Below are 22,116 nucleotides of genomic sequence, written 5' to 3' on the forward strand. Positions count from 1 at the left end.
ACCCTTCCATTTCACACCTTCCCTTCCAGCCACCCAGAGCAGCTTGCACTCTCCCGGATAATCTGTACAATAGCTGTCACTGCCCCCGAGTGCCCTTCACCTCTTCTTAGACCTGGAGAACTTCTACCTCCCTTTCCCAGCTTAAATGTCCACTGCATCTCTGAAGCCTTTCTTGTCTGGGTACTTCCTCCCGAGTTGCCAAGTACTTTGACGTCTTCAACGTAAGCTATTCTATCAGTTTTCCTAGTTGCACTGTGTGCACTTTGGGAAGAAAACTGGGCTTCTTTCCATTTTGTATATTTCCAGGCCTAAAACAAGACCTCATTTGATCAAATAAGTAAATGACCATTCTATATTTGTGTTGTCCAGCATAGTAGCAAACACCATATATTGCCATTGAGTTCTTCAATGTGGCTGGCCTACACTAAGAAATGTTGTAAATATAAAATACACAAAGGATGTCAAAGACAGTGTGGGGAAAAAGTAAAATATATCATTGATAGGTTTATAATGACTTAATACTGGAACATTATTTTGCATATATTAGATTACATTAAACAATAGTGCTCAAATTAATTTCACTTCTCTTTTTATGCTAACATGGTTAGTGGAAAAATTTTAAATTACATACATGCTGGCCTCTCAGCTTCCTAATTGCCACTCATAATCACAGTAGTCAGAAAGATCATTTAAAATGCCACTCGATTCGTACTTGGAGTCTCACTGAGGTAGTCATATTCTCTAAAGTTGCCACAGAACTGAATCAGTGAATATTGAACCACTGCTTCTAGGGCAAACACAGGTTCCTGTGAGCCCCCATTCACGACACTTTTATCAACCAATCAATACATAACCTTGTTTTATGAGTGTCTTTGTCTAAACACACCTATTAAATATATTTTGTTGAGTCAGTGCAGTCAAAAATGTGTGTTAGATGAGCTTTGCAGCACCGTGACCAGAGGACTCCAGACACTCTTGCCCCCTCCTCTCTGCTTCTTTGCTGCTAGGAGGGGAGCAGCTTCCCACTGTCAAGCCCTTCCCCCAAGACGAGTTGGGCAATGAGTGGGTGGACCATGAACTGAAACCTCTGATACCATGAGCCAAAACAAACTTCTCCTTGTCTATTGCTGTTCTTGGGTATTTTGATCACAGCAATACAAAGTTGACTAAAACAACCACCCTCTTGCACTTAGGGATACTAGGCAGCATTTCAGCCCTACACTTGGGGGCATTTTTTTTTTTTTTTTTTTTTTTTTTTGCGGTGCTGGGGATCGAACTCAGGGCCTTGTGCTTGCAAGGCAAGCACTCTACCAGCTGAGCTATCTCCCCAGCCCCACTTGGGGGCATTTTAAACAGCAAAATCCGCCATGCTTGGTGTGCACACCTGTAATCCCAGTGGCTGGAGAGGCTGAGGCAGGAGGATGGATTCCGAGTTCAAAGCCAGCCTCAGCAAAAGCAAGGCACTAAGCAACTCAGTGAGACCCTGCCTCTAAATAAAATACAAAACAGGGCTGGGGATGTGGCTCAGTGGTTGAGTGCCCCTGAGTCCAATCCCTGGTACACCCCCCTGCCCAAAAATACCCAGCAAAATCCCCAAAAAAAGGCACAAAAATAAGAAAAACATGGCATTAAATATACCCCCAAAAGGACACTTGTAGACAGTATACCCTTATTTTTAAAAAAATTTTATTTGTTCTTTTTCAGTACACATGACAGAATGTATTTTGACATATTATACATACCTGGAGAATAACTTCTCATTCTTGTGATTGTACATGATGCAGAGTTACACTGGTTGTGTATTCATATGTGCACATAGGAAAAGTTACATCTGATTAATTCTACTGTCTTCTATTTCCATTTCCCCCTCCGGAGTGGGTACCCTTATTTGACTTTAGCTGAGAATGAATGAGAAAGCACTACAAAGTATTGATTTTTAGGGTGAGCAGGGGTATTTGCAAATATGAAATCTGTGAATAATGAGGAGTGACTAATTCTACTGCTGACTGCTCTTCAAGGGCTTTAGATTCTATTTATAAAATCCAAACTCCTTACAATGGCCTATAAGACTATCTTGTCCACAAGCCCAGCTGTGTCAAGTGGTGGGGCACATTCTGGAAAGGGTAAAGAGAGGGCCCAGACACAGCAAGGGAGACAGATGACTGAGGAAAGCTCGTAAGAGAGCTTCGTGACTGTCCCAGAAGAGCTCAGTGGCCAGGATGACAGCAACCCAGTCCTCACGGTGTGTCCTCTCCCTCACAGTTTCGTCCAGGGGCATCTGGCTGGACAAGTGACACATGTCCTTTATGTAGTGCCCTCAGTTCTGCCCGCCCATTCAGAAACGGGTTTTACAAGAGACCGCAGAAGCAGTGACACCTTTGCATTAGCTTGCTTACACGACCAGCCCAAGGAGCAGGAAAGTGGCTTCCACTAATAACACTAACTTGCCCTAGTTCCCTGTGTGCGTAAGGGAAAGCGTGTCCTCCAAGGTAACGTGTATCTGGACACCGTGGCCCAGTCTTGCTCTCGGGCTTCCCTTAAGGTGGCGAGGCCTGGGAGCGGAAGGAGGCATTCAGGGACACAGTGTTTCGCTGTCCCCCTTCGCGTCAGGGACAACGGGGCGGCCCAACGCGCTGTGGATCCTCTGCCTTCCTGCGTCCTCACGCGCGGACCGCAGGGCTTCCAGCTTCCTCCTGCAAGCAAGCCTCCTCCGCAAGGCCTCTGCCCTTTCACCTCGTGCCTCCCCTCGCCACCCCCTCCCTGTCTAACCTTCCCCTCCAGGGGCACCACCCGCCAGTCTACTGGCCTCGCACTGTGCTTCCCTCCGGGGTCCCGGCGTTTCGTGACTGACTTGGCTTCGGTTAGAATCGAAGTGCCCTGAGCGCAGGGAGAGCGGCTGTGGGGTAGTCGGCGCCTAACCTGGACAAGTGTGCACCGCACGAGGGCGCCACGCCGGCGGGGCCGGGGACGCGGTCCGCGTCGCTCTCCCGCGCGGGCGGGGCGGCGGTGAGCGCGAGCGGCCAGGAGCCTGGGCTCTCCCGCCTCCTGCTGGGCAAACAAACAGGCCCGGGCGCCCGCACGTGCCCAGTCCCGCGCCACGCCGCGCTCCGCCCTCTGACGTCACCAATGCGCGTCAAGCGCGGCGCGAGGCCCCCCGCCGCGACCCCCCCGGGCCCTGAACCCGTCTCCTCCGACGGGGCGCCGCAGCCCGCTCTTGAGGCGGCCGTTCCTGCTGCTGCGCTCGCCGCCGCTGAGGGGCCGCGGGGACGGTGAGTCGCCTCTGCGCATCCGGGGATGGCTTCCCGCGGGATCCCCTCCCCGCCGGCGCAGGGGCTGGGCCTGGGGCCTGGTGTGGGGACGAACTGGGCCGCGGTGCCCCGCCCCCGCCCCCGCCCCCGCCCCCGCCCCCGCCCCCGCCCCCGCCCGCGGCGCCGCGGTGCCTGCCGGGTGCTGTAGGCCCTGCCTCGGGGCGCGTCGCGGGCGCGCGGGCGGACTACAGGTCCCACAGGTCCTCGGGCGCGCGTGGGCGGCGTGCGCGCAGAGCCCGTGGGCTGAGGGGCTCCTCGGGGCTCCAGGCCGGACCCCGGCTGTCTCCGCGTCCCGCCCGCCTCAGGCGCCGGGTTTGGGAGGTAAGGCGGCGGGGTGGCGGAGGCGGCGGACGGGAGCTTTTCTCCCTGCGCCGCTGCCGAGACTTGGGCGGCCCGGGCATTTCGGTGTCGTTGCGGCCGCGAAGCTGCGGCGACAGCTTCCCGGGGCCGAGAGCCGGGTGTTCCCGGCCCTGCGGCTGCTCACGGGAGCCCTCGTCAGGCCTCCCCACTTTTTCTGTAAGGGAGGGCTGTGCCATTTTCCTGCGGGAGACTGGGAGAGGAGGGCAGGGCGGGCTCGCTGTGTGGCCTCCAGGAACGGGGTCAGGGGAGGGTCCCCGCGCGTGACCTTGGCGGCCCGCGGGAGCCCGCTGCGCTTTTCCTCCCCGCCGGGCAGGCGCGTGCGGGTCGGGTCCTGGCCGTGCGCCTCACTCGCGCAGGCTGGCTGGGAAGGCGGCGGGTTGGCCGGGCCCCTGGCCATTCAGGACCTCGGTGCAGGTGGGTTCCCAGGGGCCTCTCCACAGGTGTCAAGCAAGAGAGCGGCTGAGAATCCTCTGCTTCAGCAAGATCTGCGGCCTTTGTTAAAAGGGCAGGGTCCTGGGGCTCGCCCCACTCCCAGGCTCTGATTCTGTAATTAGGGGGTGCAGTCCAGGAATCTATGTAATGAACTTCCAGATAATTCTCAGGCACGTGGGGCTGAGAATCCAGTCCCAGAGTGGGGACCAAGGACCCTGGGCGGGGTGGGGGCGAGTCATAGCGTTTATATCATTTTTATATGAATTCTGGGGGATGTGGTCCAAGGAGTGCCTAGGCATTAGGACCACCGTCTTGATACTTTGCTTCTTACCTTGGGGCTGACGAGAGTTGAGTGGGGAGAGGCCTGCCAGCTCTGATTGCTCTCTGCTCTTAACAGGAAAAAGCAGTCATTTGCATTTCAGAAAACCTGCTAAACCTCCCCTGCATTAGGAAAAATTTAAAACACAGAAAAGTCGAAGGAATTTTACAGTGTATGCCAATGACCTCCACGTAGAATGTGCAGTTCACATGTTCTACTTTTTCATGAGTTTATCCATCCAACAGTTCCAACTTATGTTTATGCATATTGAAGTTGTAGATCACCAATGTGATTTCTTTTCAAGTAGTTGAGCATGCATATCATTAACTAGAATCTTAGGTTTCTTGCTTACTGATTTTTAACCAACAGAACCTCCCAACCCTGAGGACCTGAAGAGGTGGTGTAGATTTTTCCTTCAGATGAGGCTGTGGAACCAGGAAAGACCTTCACATATGCTCTTACAGAATTTAAGAACAGCTAACCGTGGTTCTAGACTCATCCTAAGAGCAGAAACATGGAATGTATGAAGAATACTTCAGGGAAAAAAATTGCTTTGAGAGGAAGAGAAAGGAATCTGTTCCAAAGACCAGGTTGCCCCAGCAGATCATTTTGGCAATAACTGAAGTGAGTTGTCAGCCCGTGTGTTCTCTTGGCTCTTCCATACACTGTAAGCTTGCTATTTGAAGCTGCAGGCTTGATGTGTGTTTTCTAAGCTCTAGGGGGACAGAGCTGGGTAACACAGTTGGCAAGCACATGGTGCTGATGAATTAGAGGTCATGGCTTTGAGTTCCTTAGGCCCAGGTACTTGGTTCCATAGCCACAACTACCAGCCCCTCTCTCTCTTCAGTTAAGAAGGAGAGAAAAGACAGGCCCCATGAAAATCCCTTTCTGCTTTCAGAAATAAGTATGATGACATATTTTTACTCAGCGAGGACACAGTTCAGGATACGTAGCAGTTGAAGTCATGTTGATGCCTCTGTTCTGTATGTGGAGGATAGGCTGGTGAGAAGGCAGCATGCAGGGAGAGTTCTGCAGAGAACTTTGGCCCTTAGTGGGGAGGACAGCCATACTGCCATGATGATGAGGGGCTTCTTATCCCACCAGGGGACTTGGAAATAGATTGCATAAAATGGAAGCATTTCTATTTCTAGGACCCCAGAAAAGGCTTCTGAATTCACCTCCACCCTGTCAGGATTTGGAGGCTACATTGTAACAGAGTGCTGCAGAGGAGGGTTGAAGCCAGGCCAGGAGCCTGCTGGAGAGCCCCTGCAGAGGGCCAGGGAGGCATTGCTCTGACTGGCTCCTGGGCCTGTGGGCCCACTAGGTCTGCTTACCACCTCTTCTGCACTCTGAGTCATCAGGCAGTGCTCTGATGACAATGATGGATCCTGGGACCAGTACTGCCTAGACTCAGTCAGCAAACCACATTGCCAGCCCCCTCCTTGTGACTTTGAAACTTTGTGACAAGCTAGTTGCCTTCCAAAAACTTCGGCTCACTACATCTGTGCTAGGTGAACAGCAACCCCCGCCAGATCTTGATAGTAAGCACTGAAAAGATTAGGCTTTCCTGATGTTGACAAAGTAAAAGCAATTCAAAGCCATGCAGTACAGGGTAAAGAGGGCCAACAACACTGGGTGCGGTGGTGCAGGCCTATAATTCCAGTGGCTCAGGAGGCTGAGGCAGAAGATAACAAGTTCGAAGCCAGTCTCAGCAACTTACGTCCTAAGCAACTTAATGAGACTCTGTCTCAAAATTTAAAAAATGAGCTGGGGATGTGGGTCAGTGGTTAAGCACCTCTGGGTTAATCCCTGGAGCCCCCCACCCCCCCAAAAAAAAATGGGTCCAACAACATTCTGGTACGTTCCATGAAAGCAGCTGTGATGCATTTTTGCTGATATTAGGTCATTTTTCCAGAAAACATTTCTTGCCAGCTTTCCAGTGCTTCTGATTTGTGGGTGCTGTGAGCCCCTGCTCAGTCTGTCCACTGGGTGATCCAGCACCATCGGTTCTTACTGCAAGGAAATGTCACAAGGTTTAGTAAAACCTGTGTGTGTGATATATAACGAGTTCAATAAATGTTAATTCATCCTGAATTCGGATCTAGTTACAGTGTCTGGGTTTTTCCTTCAAGAAGAAAAGGAGACCAGAGACTGGGGCTGGGGCTCAGTGGTAGAGCGCTTGCCTAGCATGTGTGAGGCACTGGGTTCGATCCTCAACACCACATAAAAATAAATAAATAAAACAAAGTTATTGTGTCCATCTACAACTTTAAAAATATTAATTAAAAAAATAAAGAGAAAAGGAGGCCAAAGTAGGTGGGTGTAGGTAGAGAAGGGTGCAGGGATTGCTTTGGGTGGCATTTAAGGAGAATTTTAACCCTATTTCTTCAGGAAAACATGAATAGTTGTTGCAGTTTCAACTGACATTAAGTTCAACAGCCTTATGAGGTAGGGAAACACGGAATGAGATTTATGTGCAGTGTGGAGCCCTTTGTATGTGTGTTGTTTCTACTTGGCAGGTTCTCACCTGTCATCCAGGGAAATAGTCACATAGGCACACCTCTCTCAGCTAAGGAAGCAACCAGAGTTTCTAAGTGACTTGCACTTTGGTTGCCAAATAATTGCAGAGCAGGTCTGCACACACAGCTCTCCTGAAACAATAGGCGGAAGGGGAGAGAGGGAGGGAAACATGGACTTGCCCAGCCCTGCTGTGATTACTGCTTCATGGAGTTGATTCAAAAAGTGGTATTTTTTCCTGTTTTGATTTTTGACCATAAACAAAGGCATTTTTAGGAGGAAGCCTGTGGGATCCTTCTGAGCTCTGGTCCTAGGGCATGGGTACTGGGCATTTAGATTAGGAAAAATCTAACAAGTCCACTGTGGTCAACCTCACACCTCATGATCTTATTTATTCAGCAAACATACCAATGGTTTAGAGAAGTCCAAAGTACAGTGGAGTGGGGCTGGAGTGAATTGCTGTAGGTCTCGGACATGGGGCTGAGTCCAGACTTTACCCTTTAAATCTTGACCATCTGATGAGATAGTTTGGGTCTGAGTGCTTTTTGAACTATGGACTTAGTAGGACTTGCCAGCTGGTCAGGGTTTAAGGGGAAAAGTTGAGAACCCCTTAAGCCAGTTTTGTGGTGAACTGAAATAGGCCTTGAGGCTGAGGAGACCCAGCTCAACAGTGTTAGCCGGGTGTGCTCCTCCACCTGCTTAACCCATATTTCACATGCTTCTGGTGCTGTGATACTGTAGAGAAACGGCCCCAAGTGCCGTCCCTGCGCTCTAGGAGCTATGGTCTCGCTGACAAACTGGACCCTTGAGCACAACTTTCAAGTTCTCCTGATGTGAGCGACTATTGCCCTGGGTCAGGAATTGCCTGAGTGCCTTTCCACAAGGCCCTGAAGCCTCCCCATCCTAGTCCACAGACCTCACAGCTAGAACATCTGCTGGTTTTGTTGAGTATCTTTTGTAAATTTGTAAAAGGGTGGCTGTTTCCTGGGTGGATCTGCAGCTCCCTGAGGGCAGAAACCCTGGAGGTGAATAATTTCACTCTCTAGTAAGGGTCCAGTGACTTGTAGACTGAATTAAGGAGTCAAAAGTCTTAACTCTTTGAATAAGTAGTCACTTAGAGAAAAACAGGGCTAGGATGTAGCTCAATGGTAGAGTACTCGCTTACATATGGAAAGCCCTGGCATTGACCCTCAGTTCAACAAAAAAACAAAAAGAGAAAACTTGGGTGGTACTTTCTCTGCTGAATAAAACTGCTTTTGCTCAAACCTGCCCTACTCAGGGGAGAAGGCCTCAAGTGACAACTTCTCAGCCCTTGGAGTCCCCAGGCATTCTCTGTCCCTGAAGGCTCAGGCCTTAGTTTTTAATTCCTCAGTGTGTTCAAGCTCAGGCTCCACAGATAACTGTGTTTACCAGCTTTGCTGGAAAGCAGCCACATTGTGACCCATTACTCTGTGGCCCCAAACAGGCCAGAAGGGAACTGTACCTGCTGGAGATGATGGCCAAGTTCTCTACCTCTAGCAGGGCTTTGGAGGACCCATATTAGTATACCAGGCAGTGTGTAGAAGTGGAGTCTCATGGGATAGCCTGATTTTTCAAGCCCTCCAAATCCTCCCAGCTTACTTAAAAAGTGGGGTCCTGCAGTAGCCAGAGGACCTAGCCCAGCCCCTCCCTGACCACCTTCTTGTCTTCAGCTCCCCTGCTCTCAGCACCCACTTTGCTCAGCTGCTACTCCTGGGTCTTTCATTTCTTTTTGCCTGTATCTTCTCCCCACACTGTGTACATGGCTCACCTCACCTCCTTCAACCTGGGCTGGAATATTCCCTGCACAGTGAAGCCTTCCCTGTTTAGGATGTAATTCTGAAGCATTCCATTCCCAATTTTTTATTCCTCTATGGCACAACTCACTGTATGATGTGCTTTATATTCTGTGTTGCACAGCCCCTAGCCCCGACCTTGGAACTTAAAGTTCCATTAAGACAGGTGTTCCTCCATCTTCATTGCCTAAGAAAATGTTGACACCTGGTGACTGGTCATAGTTTATTGGTTGGATAAAGTCTTACACTGTGCTTGCCTTTCAGTTGTGTTCCTAATAGCTGGTCAGCTTGGAAGGTCCATGTGCTCTGCCCTTCCCTGGAGTACTGGGCATTCCACTTTGTTGTTGTTGTTTGGTACCAGGGATTGAATCCCTGGTACTAGTGAGCCACTTCCCCAGTCCTTCATACACACACACACACACACACACACACACACAGTTGTTGATGGACCTTTATTTTATTAAAGTTTATTTATATGAGGTGCTAAGACTCGAACCCAGTGCCTCACACTTGCCAACAAGTGCTCTACCATTGAGATACAACTTCAGCTTTCCCCAACCCTTTTTTATATTTTATTTAGAGATAGGGTCTTGCTGAGTTGCTTTAGGGTCTTGCTAAGTTGTAAGGCTGGCTTTGAACTTGCAGTCCTCCCGCCTCAGTCTCCTGAGCTTCTGGAATTACAGGTGTGTGAGATGCCCTACAAGGGCATATCACTTTAAATGCAGAGTTGAGTTCTCATGTGCATGGTCATTGGGTTAGGTCCTGAAGTTGCTGGTAGAGCAAAGACCTCATTTGGGCACACTGCCCTTTAAAGTCCTTGAATGGCCTCTGAGCTGTTAAGTGGATGGAAAGACTGTGGCCCTGAGGAGACAGCATGATCCATGTTCTCACCAGTGGGAAAGACTGGGGACCCAGCAGCATTACTTCAGCTTTTTGTTTGAGTGCCATGAAGTCCATATAAACTGAATGCATGGAATGAAATTCCACCGCATGAAGAGAAGTACTTTGTTCCCTAAGACACACATTGGAGAATGTGTGATGAGACAGGGCTGATGGTGTTGGCGTGATCAGGACAGTGGAGGTCCTGTCTCAGATCATTGTCCCTGAACAGCTGGGATAGCCTCGGTCATCCTTAGAGCCTGCTCCCCATTCATTGACACTTCTCACTGCTCATTTTACCTGTTGTCAATCCCAGCGCTTCTCATGTGCCTGCCTTAGGTGGGGGCTTGATTAATGTGTAACACCTAAACAAATGTCAGCTGAGACATCTGATGTAGTCATCTCTGGTGACTTTTCCAGCCCTGAAAGGTGGTCCCTAGATGTCTGAGTCATAGAGAAATACACATGGCCAAATACAGCACCCCCAACATGCCACTCTCTCACTTCTCCAAGGAGAAAATCCCAGTTTTGTCTGAGCCTTTTAAGTTACAGGAATTTAGTGAAACTTGCATATATTCCATACAACATGAAGCTCTGAGTACATTTGCTTCCCACTCACAGTTCCCCAAGCACTCCCGTTCCTACTCCGATGCACCTCCCCTGACATCTGTCCTGGATTCATGACCCCACAGAGCAGGAGGAAGAGGTCTGAGTGCCACAGAAGCAGGATGGCTCTGCTATGCCCCAGGACTGATCACATTCTCAGGTATTCTTATTGGCCCTGCAGCATAGCTGTTTCCTGGTTCTTTAAAGGCACTCTTGAGAAAGCTGTTTACAGCATCATTGAAGAAGTGTCATTTTGAGGTCTGGCCCAGGAGCAATTATAAATCTCCATGTCTTCTGTGTTTTGTGTTTCTTTCATTTACCAATTCCACTTGCAGCTTGAGTACTGGTCTCACTAGTGCTGAAAGGTTACTAAAGCTCATGTTCTTCACCCAGCAGTTTTCTTCAAAATGATTGAAGGAATGCTGTGACGTGAGTGATCTGAGTGTTGTAAAGACAAGGCTTCTGCCTCTGTTCTGAGGAAGAGCTGGGGGCTGGGGGGAGACTTGTATTCATCTGTATTCAGATGTGGAGGAAGAAAGGAGAGCCCAGCAGTTGCTTCCTCCTACAGCAGGGGGAGATTTGGGCAAGGCCTGACTAGAGGCACAGAATCCCTCCCCCTGTGCTCACAGGGCCAGCAGGCATTTTTATCCCAATTAAGACTCTAGGAGCTGGGGCTGTAGCTCAGTGGCAGAGCACTTGCCTAGCATGTATAGCTTACTGGGTTCGATCCTTAGCACCACTATAAAAAAAAAAAAAAAAAAAGGCATTCTGTCTATCTACAACTACAAAAACAAAACAAAACAAACAAAAAAACAATTAAAAAAAGACTCTTCTACCTGGTGATATTAACTGTTGTGACCACTTGGCTTGATGGCATGGACAGACCTGTGCTTTCTGGTAGGTCAGGATGCTATGTTGATGCCACCCAACTGACAGCTGGTTCAGATAGTCAACCCAAAGATCATTTTGTGTCAGCTAAGTACAGACAGAGGTAAGGAACTTCTTCAGGGCTGCACTCTGATTGCTTAAGTGATGGCTCTTTTAGGCTCACGTTTCTAAAATTACTTGACTCTCAGTTACCACCTCCTGCATGTGGGCAGGTGCCAGTGACTTGTTTATTTGCTAGTTGTGGTTTCACTTGTAGCAGTTTTTCCGTCCTTTGTTCATTTCCCTCCTGTCTGTGCTTCCTTCATTTTCTGTACAAGGAGCAGGACACAGAAACAAGCTTTCCAGCATAGGAGGCAGTGCGAGGCTATGCTGTGTTCAGCCCATCTCCAGCCCCACCTTTGACAGGCCAGGAACCTCACTGCACTCACTTTTACCAGAGGCCTAGAGGAGATTTGCTCACTGTCCTCTGTCAGGTAGCCTGCAGGCTCTCCAGGCCAGCATTGAGACTAGTGACTTAACAGGTCCAGTAGGACCCTCAGTTTGTCTAGAGCACTGGGAAGTGACCGGGTGGAGAATGGACTCACTACCAAACTGAAGCAAGACCTCCATGCACACCAAGTACTGACTTCTGAGAGAGGGACCTGTTCGACAGCCAGCCTTGGGCTCACTCCATGAGCATTTTCTCCTCTAGGTGAAACTAGACTGTAGTCTGAGGCACCTTTCTGGATTGCAGGGAAATAACATAAATTTAGCATAATTATGAGAATTTTGAGGAAGGAAGCATTTGGAGAAGCTGCTCATCACACGTAAGGAAAAGCTTCTGTATTTGTCTTCTGTATAAACAAATTGCCCAGAATCTCACTACCCAGAGGAAACAGCTAACAAAGAATCACAGATTACCTTTACATCCCTCCCTCCCTCCCTCAGCACTATCAGGACTATCTTTCCGTGTTACTGCAAGTAGGTCAGAGGGTCATTCAGTAACATTGTGAGATAGACTAGGTGGATCTGATAGTCCCATTGGTGGGATGTCACACAGTGATGCACTGAACACCTTTGCAGGGGGATCATTGCTCCAGGTCCATCTAACCTCTAGGGTAGCACTCCTGTGGAAGCCATCAAGAAGAATGCAGGCACACAGCTGGTGTCCAGGAACACAGAGCTGCTAGGGGCTGGAGTGCAAAAGTGGCTTGCCAGAGCTTGCCAGTTGCAAAGTGTAGTAGTTGTGTTGTCATGGTTCCTGGAAGTCTTACTACTTTTAAGTTTAGAACCATGAGTCCTGTTGGGTGTGGTGGCTCATGCTGGTAATCCCAGCAACCTGGGAAGCTGAGACAGGAGGATCACAAGTTTGAGGCCAGCCTCAGCAGCTTAGTGAGACCCTGTCTCAAAAAATAAAGACTGGGGATGTAACTTAGTGATAGTGTCCCTGGGTTCAAACCCAGTACCAAAAAAAAAGTCGTTCATAATAAAGAAGAGCAGGTTGACTTTATTCAGCGCCCTGTTGCCAGACCTTGTGCTCCTGCCGTAGGGGTTTGCGCTACTGTAAGCCTTGCTCCCACCCCAGCAGCTAGGCAGATGAGGGAAACAGGTCACAGCTAGGAGGCGATGGGGTTGGACTTGTGGTTGGTGCAGAGCCACATCTTGACTGCTTACCTTCGCTACACCTCCCTGCTGCAGCAGCACCTCCCTGGGGTGCAGCCCAGTAGAACAACAGGTGCAGCCTCCTCAGGAGGCATCGCTCTGGGCCCCTCTGGCAGCGAAACCCTAGCCCTGTGTCCAGGCACTTGGTTGCACTCACATTATGGGGTTCTTTCAGCACTGCAGCTCTCAGTGTGAGCTGAGTCTCAGGAGCTGTCTGAGACTTCTCAGGGTGGAGGTCGAAACTGTTTTAATGATAATGCAAAAACAGTTACACTGCTTTTTTGTAATGTTCTGGCTGACCCTTCCCATAATCAGTGGGAAAGAAACTGCCAAAGCCTGTGCTGGCCATTGTCATTGTGTTACATTGCCTACACACACAAACCAGTGTTAATAAGAAAAGGCAGTAAATGTTAGTTTTATTAGTCAGGTGGGTGGCACATGTCTGTAATCCCAGCAGCCTGGGAGGCTGAGGCAGGAGGATTGCAAGTTCAAGACCAGCCTAGCAGTTTAGGGAGACCCTGTATCAAAATTTTAAAGAGGATTGAGGATGTAGTTCAGTGGTAGTGTAGCCCTGGGTTTAATCTCCAGTATCTACCCTCCCCTACAAAAAAAAAAGCATGGCTGCAGGTGTAGCTCCATGATAGAGCACTTGCCTAGCATGTGAGAGGTGGCCCTAGGTTCCATCCCCAGCACCACCAAAAAAAAAAAAAAAAAGGAACAACTGGTTATTCAGCGGACACTTTTTAGACATGAACAAAAGTAAGTCTACTCCTTAAAAAAGACAGTGGACTTGTTTTTATGTGTTCACAGCAATAAGTTTATTATTGTTGCCAGTAACAAAATTTTGAGATGAAAATCAGATTTTGGAAACTTGTGAGCTTGATAGTTTCATATATCTATTTTATTGTTTTTTTTTTTTTTTTTTTTTTTGTGCTGGGAATCACTTAGGTCCTTGCACATGCAAGTCAAACACTGTACCACTGAACTATGTCCCAGCCTACTTCATGATATTTAAAGACTTTTCTGATGATCTTGGTGGTGATACCAACAGTATGATTGATTGGTTGATACTTTATAATTCCTCATTTTGTATTTCCAGTGTGGTATTCATAGATAATAGCTCACAAAACAAAAAATCTATTTGAGGTCCTTAGTAATCATTGTAAAGAAGTCCTGAGACCAGAAAATTTGAGAAACACTGCTTTGGCAGGCCGGAATGTCAGAACATCCTTCTGGGCCCTGTCCTTTCCTTCACCTCTCTGCCTCAGCCCATCCTCAGTCTTCAGGAGAGTACATTTATATGCAGAGCCAGCCAGGCTGACCATTGCAATGGGGCAGGAGCTTCAAAGTACCCGCCTCACTCCTGGACTTTGCCTCCAGATGGCTTGGCAGTAAGTCTTCTGATGGTATTCTGAAGGGGACAGATCACAAGTGCATGGCTGGTACCCTCGGTTGCAATGTATAGTACATTTTCAAGTGGAGAACAGAGTTTTCCCCTCAGGTTCTGTAGTAGTAGCTGTAGCTAGCAGGCCTGTATCCTGCTGCCACCCTCTCAGGGCCCTGCCATGGCCAGCAGGCTATTGCATGTTGGCCTGGCTTTGGCCTTGGATTCATTGCAGTGCTCTCTGCAGTGAATAATGAGTTGCTGGGAGTGGAGCAGGATGCCAGAGGCAGTGCCCAGTGCCCTGAGGTCTTGTGCTTGGCTCCTCTCTGGGAGACTCAAAGGAAAGCAGCTGAGCTCAGCACATCAGGAGGGGTCCCCTCCCTCCTCTGACTGTCTCCCAGAGTCAGAGCTGCCCTTTACTGACTTGTCTGGAACCACACTCTATTCAAAATACAGTTACGTGCTACGTAACAATGTGTGTCAACATGGACTGCGTACATGCAGATGGTTTTGCATGGTGGCGTCATAGTCATCTGAGCTTGTGTAAGCATTGTTTTTCAGAATGTAGCATCATCGTTAAGTACAGTTTAGTGCTTTTAATACATTCACATTTGTGCAGCCATCCCCACGATCTAATTCCATGTTTTCCTCCCCTCAACAGGCAGTCCCACTTCCTGTATGGAGTGGTCCACTAGGACCAGGAGACAGGTATCCTAGTTTCAGTTCACAGGAAGGTGGAGGCTCTGACCTGCTCCAGGCCTTGGATTTGAGGTCAGGTGTATCTGGCTCCAGAATGCCATTTCAGTTGCTTCTCACCATTTTCCCATTAACAGGGCCTGACATAGGGTCCATCCTTTCTCCTGTAGGAGTGGGAGAGGGAGATAGGGTCTCAGGTTTTGGTACCATGCTCACTCTATTTTATAAGACTATGTATTTTCATTTTTAAATATCTTTCTTGGAAGATGAACACAATACCTTTATTTTTTTTTTATGTGGTGCTGAGGATCTATTGAACCCAGTGCTTCCCATGTGCTAGGCAAACCCTCTACCACTGAGCCACAACCCTAGCCTCAAAACTGTACTTTCCTTGAAGCTGAGTCACATTCCACATGGCCTGGGATCGGAGTGCAGTGCAGCATTTTTTATTGGTTTCATGGCCTCATAGTGTACCCTATAATCTGCAGGTATCTCAAAATGTCTTTTCCATCCTCACTCCTGGGAAAATCCCCAGCTGGCTGCTCTCTGGAGAAGCAGCAGGAGCCTCTGTGAGTCTGTAAGACCAGGTGCCAGCTGAGTGAAGGTCAAGTGTGCATTCCCTGGCAGACCCGCAAGAGAAGTAAGGCCTGGGCTCCAGGGCTGCAGTACAGAGCAGAAGTTTCCATTATGGGATGGACCCTACACTGAGCAGGCCCAAGGTCCCTGAGCTGCTCAGCCAGCCTCACAGGCAGATGGCATTTAGAATCCAGATGTCCAGTACACTGGGGATGTGGGATGTGAGGGTGGCTTTACAGAATCGCGCCTGACCCAGTGTCTGGGAGCAGTGGGTAGGTGGGATGCGGCTGCAGTGGGATAAAGGCACAGGTGGAGGTGGCACTCCCTTTATGCAGATGGCTTTAATAACTTCCTGTAGAAAGGAATGGTGGGTGTTAGGCTGTTGGTCATCAGCACAGAGGCCAGTGGGTCCTGGTGGCTGGTTCCATCCCCCACTAGACCAGGGGCATGTGCAGATCCAACCTCCCTCTCCTGGACACATCACCTCCTTTTCCCCCTGGGACTCCCTTAAGTCTGTTTGCCTCCCCCATACCTCACCAAATCCCCATTCTAAGGGACTTATTAATGCCCATGTTAAGGATTCTAATGAAGAGCTCAGGGAAGACAGGCTCGTGCACCTCTGGGAGTTCCCACAGTGCCTGCGCTTGTGCCTAGGACTCTCTCCCTTCTTGAGTCTGGAGCCTTCAAACTCAACAGCTGTTTGTGGGCTGGGCTTCTTCCTGAAAATGCCATCTAGGAAACAATGAACTCCTTGGTCAGTTTGATCTGTGAGGTCCCCATGATGGGGACATCCAGTAACCCAGGCCTCCCCCTACACATTTATGAATACTGCTCAGCTTCCACTCATACTTCTTTAGCTTCTGGGAAGCACTTCTGTCCCCTTGAGCCACCTCTCAGGACTAGCAGTGGGCACATTGCTGAGTGTGGTACTCTCAGCATCCTCAACACTGTGTCTGAAACTGGGTAAAGTGGGAATTTAAGGCTCAGAAGAAATCCTTGAGAACACCTGACACTGATTGTGAGGCTGTGTGACCCTAGAGACTTAACTGAGCTTTGCTTGCTTTCTCGATGAAGTGCAGATGCTACAGGGCTGTCCTGCAGGCTGCACTGAGGGCAGAGTTAATGCTTGTGTGGGGAATATCACCTGAATGAGGACATCAGCACTCTTCCTTCTCCAGGGCCTTCCTTAAGACTTCTCTTGGGCTTCTGTAGCCCGAGAGTGGGAGAGAGAAACGCTCCTGGAGCACGTGCCCTTGCAGGGCTGTCTCAGGAAGCCTGTCTCATCCTGCACTGGGTATGTGTGGCTACACCTTGCTGGACCCCTTAACAAATGAGCCAGCACCGCTACTTGAGTTCAGTAAGGCATGTTCCTTCTTGTTTCCTGTGCTTTAGCTGAGACCACGTCTGCCCGAGGTCTGTGGGTAGTCCAGTTGTGTGATGAGCTCATGAGCCCTGGGGTCTGAGTTTTAATATGGTTTTATATTGGAAGGCACTTGGGGCATTGGTGTTTGAGTTCAGGAGATCTTCACGCCACTGTCCTGATACTTCTCTCCCTTGTACAAGGGATCTGCTTTATGGTCTCTGCTGCAGTTTGGGAAAGTAGCTGGACAGATATCAACTTCTCCACTTACCATCTTTCTAAATTTTAGCCAACCTTGTGAATATAAAATCATACCTCATTGTAGTTTTGGGATGTGTGTGTGTGTGTGTGAGACGCTGGCAGTGGAAGCCAGGACCTTGCATGTCCTAGGCAAGTGTTCTACCACTAAGCTACAACCATAGCCTGAAGGAGCTTTTTCATTCGATGTTTGTTTTTGGTCTCAGTGTTGCCAAGGCTAGCCTCCCAATGCCGTGGTCCTCCTCGCTCAGCCTCCCTAGAAGCTGGAACTTCAGGTGCACACCACCCTGCCCATGCCGGTGATTTTTATTTCCATTGTGAAAAAATACTCAGCCTGCTGAGAGAGCCATTTGCACTGTTTATGCTGTTGTAGCATACGTTGAGTTTTTTCTAGTTTGTACTGTTACTCATCTACAAAAAGAAAGTCCCATTTCAGAATGCTATTAATGGCTTGTTTGTGATGCTAAGAGTGAAGGTGGGCCTGGGTTGTGGCTCAGTGGTAGAGCACTTGCCTGGCATATGTGAGGCCCAGGGTTTGATCTCAGCACTGCATGTAAATAAATAACCGTCCATTGACAACTAAAAAAAAAAAAAAAAAAAAAAAAGGCAAAGACAAGACCACCTCTACCTCTGGCTTCCCTGCTTTTCTCCTAATACCTAGCAGTAGGTGCTTAGGGAAGTTGGTGAAAGAAATGAGGCAAAATACTTCTTTTCCTTCTTGGCTCCAAACCAATCAGGAGACTGGGCAGACCATATCCTATCAGCCTGACTCCTCTCACACTCCTTGCATGGGAAGTGCATTTGTCAAGGCTGGTGAGAGGGGATAGTACGCAGAGGACCCAGCAGCCCTCCCAGCAGCTCTCCCAGGCTTGAGTGTGCTGCCTCTTCTTCCCTGAACAGCTCCCCAGAGCCCTGTCCATCCCGCCAGCCACTGAAGGACTTTTATCCACCTCCTTTCTCTGCATACCAGAGGTTTGAGGTAAGAAATCTCCTGGAAACCCTTCCTCTTGTATTTGGCAGCCTCTGGTGGAGGTCAGCCCTTCTGTGGATGCTTCTAGGGAAGGGGAGGACTAAGGGTGAGACTGCTCTCCTTGCCCTCTGGCTTCTGAAAAAGCACAAATGACTGTAGAGAGGTGCAGAGGATGGCAGCTCTAGGCTGCTGGTCCGCAGGGTAAGGTGGTACATCCCCTGCGATGAGGAGCCCAGTGATTGAGCTCCCCAAAGCACCAATCCCAGCCTACCAACTCTACTGTCAGAGCTCGGAGATGCACACGAAGGGAAGGTGGCAGCTTGGGCACCTGAGCCAAAGGCAATGGACCCTGTGGAAAGAGGCCCTGTGTAGTGGGCTCAGCTGGATGCCTTTTTTTTTTTTTTTTTTTTTTTTGGGGGGGGGTGCTGGGGATTGAACCCAGGGCCTTGTGCTTGCGAGGCAGGCACTCTACCAACTGAGCTATACCCGCAGCCCCTCAGCTGGATGGATGCCTCTAAGGACAGTGACACACCTTGTGCAATGGCTGTCACCAGTCCTGAACCTGAGTGGAAAGGAGGTTGACTGGGAGCTGAGTTTGTGTCTGGTTTCTCCTCCAGGTTCAGAAGCAGCAGCAAAGATGTCTAATGAGCCACCCCCTCCTTATCCTGGAGGCCCCACAGCCCCACTTCTGGAGGAGAAGAGTGGAGCCCCACCCACCCCAGGTAGGAATCTCTCCTCCCCCTCCCCAGCTACAATTGAGACCTCTGCACCATTTGTGTTCTGGGATCACTGTGTCCCAAAGCAGTGATCTTGGGCCCAGCTTGTTGGCTGAGACCAGCTGAGCCTCCACTTTTTCTATCTAGGCCGAACCTCCCCAGCTGTGATGCAGCCCCCACCAGGCATGCCACTTCCCCCTGCAGACATTGGTCCCCCACCCTACGAGCCACCAGGTCATCCGATACCTCAACCTGGCTTTGTCCCCCCCCACATGAGTGCAGATGGCACCTACATGCCTCCAGGTGAGTTTGGAAGGAATCTTAAGGACCATTAGACTAGCTGCTGTTTATTCTTTGCTGTACGCAGTTGGGCATGGGTCAGACTGTGGGTGTGGGAGTGGGTAGCAGAATACAGCCTCATGTTGGGCTTGTCATGTTGGAAGACAGGTGCTCAGGGAAGGCCCCTCAGTCACAGTCGCTCCTGACAATTGTGTGCTGTAGGACTTTTTCCTGCCAGGGACTTAAGCTTCTAGTAGAGTCTGGATCTCTGCCCACCTGCAGCTCTCCACAGGCCCAAGAAAGGGACTGTGGCCCTTGTGAAGGCTGCCAGGTCAGATGGGATAGTCACCAACCAGGCCCCGACAGCAGGGAAAGCCCTGTATGCAGGAGAATGGAGAGGCAAGGCGTTTCCTCCTGTGGTCAAGGCCCTCATCCCTGCATGCTAGAGGCAGGAGGGCAAAGGGGAGAAAGGGCATGTTCCTGGCTCTCCTGTCACATTAATCCTAGTCCCATGGGATAGGGACCAGAAAGGACTAGAATGATTGCCTTGAGCCAGAGCCCCAGCCACAAGTCTTTTCACTGGTGTTCTGTGGCCCCAGGGTGCAAGAAGCTTTAGACTGCACCCTGTTTGTTGGGGTCCCAGGTTTTGTGCTCATGCCACTGGAGCAGGTGGCCAGCTGGTGACCTCTCTGTTGTCTTCTGTGCTACTCCAGGTTTCTACCCTCCTCCAGGCCCTCACCCACCCATGGGCTACTACCCATCTGGACCCTACCCACCAGGGCCCTACCCTGGCCCTGGAGGCCACACAGCCACCGTCCTGGTCCCTTCAGGGGCTGCCACCACAGTGACAGTGCTTCAGGGAGAGATCTTTGAAGGCGCACCAGTGCAGACTGTGTGTCCCCACTGCCAGCAGGCCATCACCACCAAGATCTCCTATGAGATTGGCCTGATGAACTTCGTGCTGGGTTTCTTCTGCTGCTTCATGGGGTAGGTGTAGGGTGCTTACAGGGTTGGACCTCCAGGGCTCTGCAGACTGCCTCTGCTCTCTTCAGGCATCAGCCTTTTTCTCCCTATCTCTGATTCAGGTGTGATCTGGGCTGCTGCTTGATCCCCTGCCTCATCAATGACTTCAAGGATGTGACACACACGTGCCCCAGCTGCAAAGCCTACATCTACACGTACAAGCGCTTGTGCTAACAGAGCTGAACTCGGACTCCCCAGCCTGTCAGTGGCCCCCTCCCCATGCTTCGCTCCCTGTGCTCAGTGGTTACTTCTCCTCCACTTGGGGTTGGAAGCTGTGCCTTCCTTCCCTGGAAGTTCCTGTCCTCTTCTCCTTGCCCTATTCTGAGCATCTGACTCTTATAGCAAAAATTCTGTTGGCTTTAAGCCAAGGACCAGTGGATGGCAGGGGAGTAGCACTGAGCTTGTGTGTTGCTGGTTTGCTTGTATTTTTGATTCAGGAGATAAGCTGGAAAGGATCTACTACTGGGGTCCTCACTTTTCCATTTCCGTCCAAGGTCCAGGCTATCCTGACTCTCCTGGGGCCATAATCAGCTAAAGCAAGTCCCAGCTTGGGGGGCCTGCGGTGGAGGCTGTGTCTGGAGCCACAGTTGTTTCTGACCTGCTGGGCCTCATCTGGACCCAAGCAGAGCAGGGTCATGAGGCCTGGGTTTGTTTCGGGGTATACTGTGCCTCTCGGGTGCCAGAGGTGGGGCATGTCAGAATTAGTGATTGCCAACTCTGGCCCTCAGCACTCAGGTATGGAAACCCAGGACATCTCTCTGTCCAAGTGCCCAAGAGCCCCTGGTGCAAGGTAGGGAGGATGCTGGGTAAGTCATGGCCCTGTTAACCAAGAGTGACTCATCCCCTCCCCACCCTCTTTGAGTTAGTGTGCAGACCCCCTTTCTGGCCACACCTCTGTGAACTCCTATATTTTCTGGGGCCAGTAAGGAATGCCTAGGAACCTAGCCTGATCTGTCTGCCCTGTGTCCTCACTGTGTGTGGGTACAACCTCTATCCAATGGCTGCTGTGTCCTAGCTGAAACAGATGGCAGATAAGAGGGGGCCCCTGAGATTTACAGGACCTTCACCCTTGGTTCTCTTCCTGGAAAGCACTAGGCCCTTTGCCTTACCTGACTTGCTGTTGCTGTACCTACTCCCTTTTTGGGACACTTTAACAGAAATAGCTGTGGTACTGGGCTGGGATGAGGAAGGAGGAGTCACAAGTGGTGGAAGTGTCCTAGTGGAAAACTGTCTTGCCCAGGGCCTAGGCCCAAACCTGTCTTTATTACCTAAGTGGTTTGTCTGTAAACTTGTCCACATGGACGCTGTATCCTGCTGCTGTTCCGCTCCTGGTCGCGCACTGTCACTGCATGGCCTCCTGTCACTGTGAATCGTGGCCTGGTCTCAGTTTGTAGTTTCTCATTAAATTGGCCCTTTCACTCCCCTGCCCTGGGCCTCTGCTCTCTTGCCTGGCTTCCTTCTTTTCTGAGGGAGAGGGTGGGGCTACAGGTAGTGAGGGAGGGGATTATGTAGGGGGTTGAACCCAACTGCTTTGGGGATAACCTTGGTATTTAAGGACCTAATAATTATGCCAAACTTGACTCAGATGTAGACCTGCCCTGGGAATCCAGCTATGACTAAGCCAGAACAGAAACTGCCTTTGACAGTTTGTAAGGTCACCTTCCTTCCTGATTCCAAACATCTATGCCTTGGCATCCACCCTTGGGACATGCAAACTGGAGGCTCCCCACCCCAAGCTTGGGCTTGATATCCTCTAACCTGTAGCTCCTTTTCACCTAAGAGCCACTGGGTTGAGACTAATGGTCTGTAGGTTAGTAGAGTACAGTCTGAGCACCCAAATTCTGGACCTGCTCTGGCCTTGGCCCACTAACTTAACTGTAAAGGTGGTAAGATTCAGTCTACAGTTTAAAAAGACTCATCACCATATAACCCTTTTTGAATAAAACTTTTACAAGTGATAGATTCCTACTAATAAAAATATTTGACTTCATGTTTCTACTTTAGACAATGAATTGTTTATATATATATAATTTTTTTTTTTTTTTTTTTTTTTTTTTTTAAAGTAGGAAACCTCCAAAGTGAGTTGGAAA

At 49.8% G+C, this 22,116-nt stretch overlaps 1 protein-coding gene across 6 annotated transcripts; it reads left to right on the top strand.

Moving 5' to 3' along the window:
- The first annotated feature begins 3,121 nt into the window (after positions 1-3,121).
- Cdip1 (cell death inducing p53 target 1) lies at positions 3,122-21,472 on the top strand. Of its 6 annotated transcripts, XM_047533739.1 has the most exons (7): positions 3,447-3,629; positions 4,789-5,043; positions 17,939-18,017; positions 18,626-18,730; positions 18,872-19,027; positions 19,717-19,990; positions 20,089-21,472. In XM_047533739.1, exons 4-7 carry the CDS (start codon positions 18,646-18,648, stop codon positions 20,198-20,200), a joined length of 627 nt encoding a protein of 208 aa, XP_047389695.1. In that variant the 5' UTR covers positions 3,447-3,629; positions 4,789-5,043; positions 17,939-18,017; positions 18,626-18,645; the 3' UTR covers positions 20,201-21,472. The 6 variants fall into 6 exon arrangements, with proteins under 6 accessions (XP_047389698.1, XP_047389697.1, XP_047389695.1 ...); XM_047533741.1 differs by lacking the exons at positions 3,447-3,629; positions 4,789-5,043 and adding an exon at positions 3,137-3,269; XM_047533743.1 differs by lacking the exon at positions 17,939-18,017.
- Positions 21,473-22,116: the final 644 nt, after the last annotated feature.

This window comes from Sciurus carolinensis, chromosome 18 (assembly GCF_902686445.1).
Source record: "Sciurus carolinensis chromosome 18, mSciCar1.2, whole genome shotgun sequence".
Lineage (NCBI taxonomy): Eukaryota > Metazoa > Chordata > Mammalia > Rodentia > Sciuridae > Sciurus > Sciurus carolinensis.

What these genes read in the sequence shown, in the direction of transcription:
- Cdip1 (XM_047533742.1), top strand. Translation starts at nt 18,646, where the DNA reads ATGTCTAATGAGCCACCCCCTCCTTATCCTGGAGGCCCCACAGCCCCA. An exon ending in TGGAGCCCCACCCACCCCAG is followed by an intron (nt 18,731 to 18,871) that starts GTAGGAATCTCT and finishes TTTTCTATCTAG; the next exon opens with GCCGAACCTCCCCAGCTGTG. An exon ending in TGGCACCTACATGCCTCCAG is followed by an intron (nt 19,028 to 19,716) that starts GTGAGTTTGGAA and finishes GTGCTACTCCAG; the next exon opens with GTTTCTACCCTCCTCCAGGC.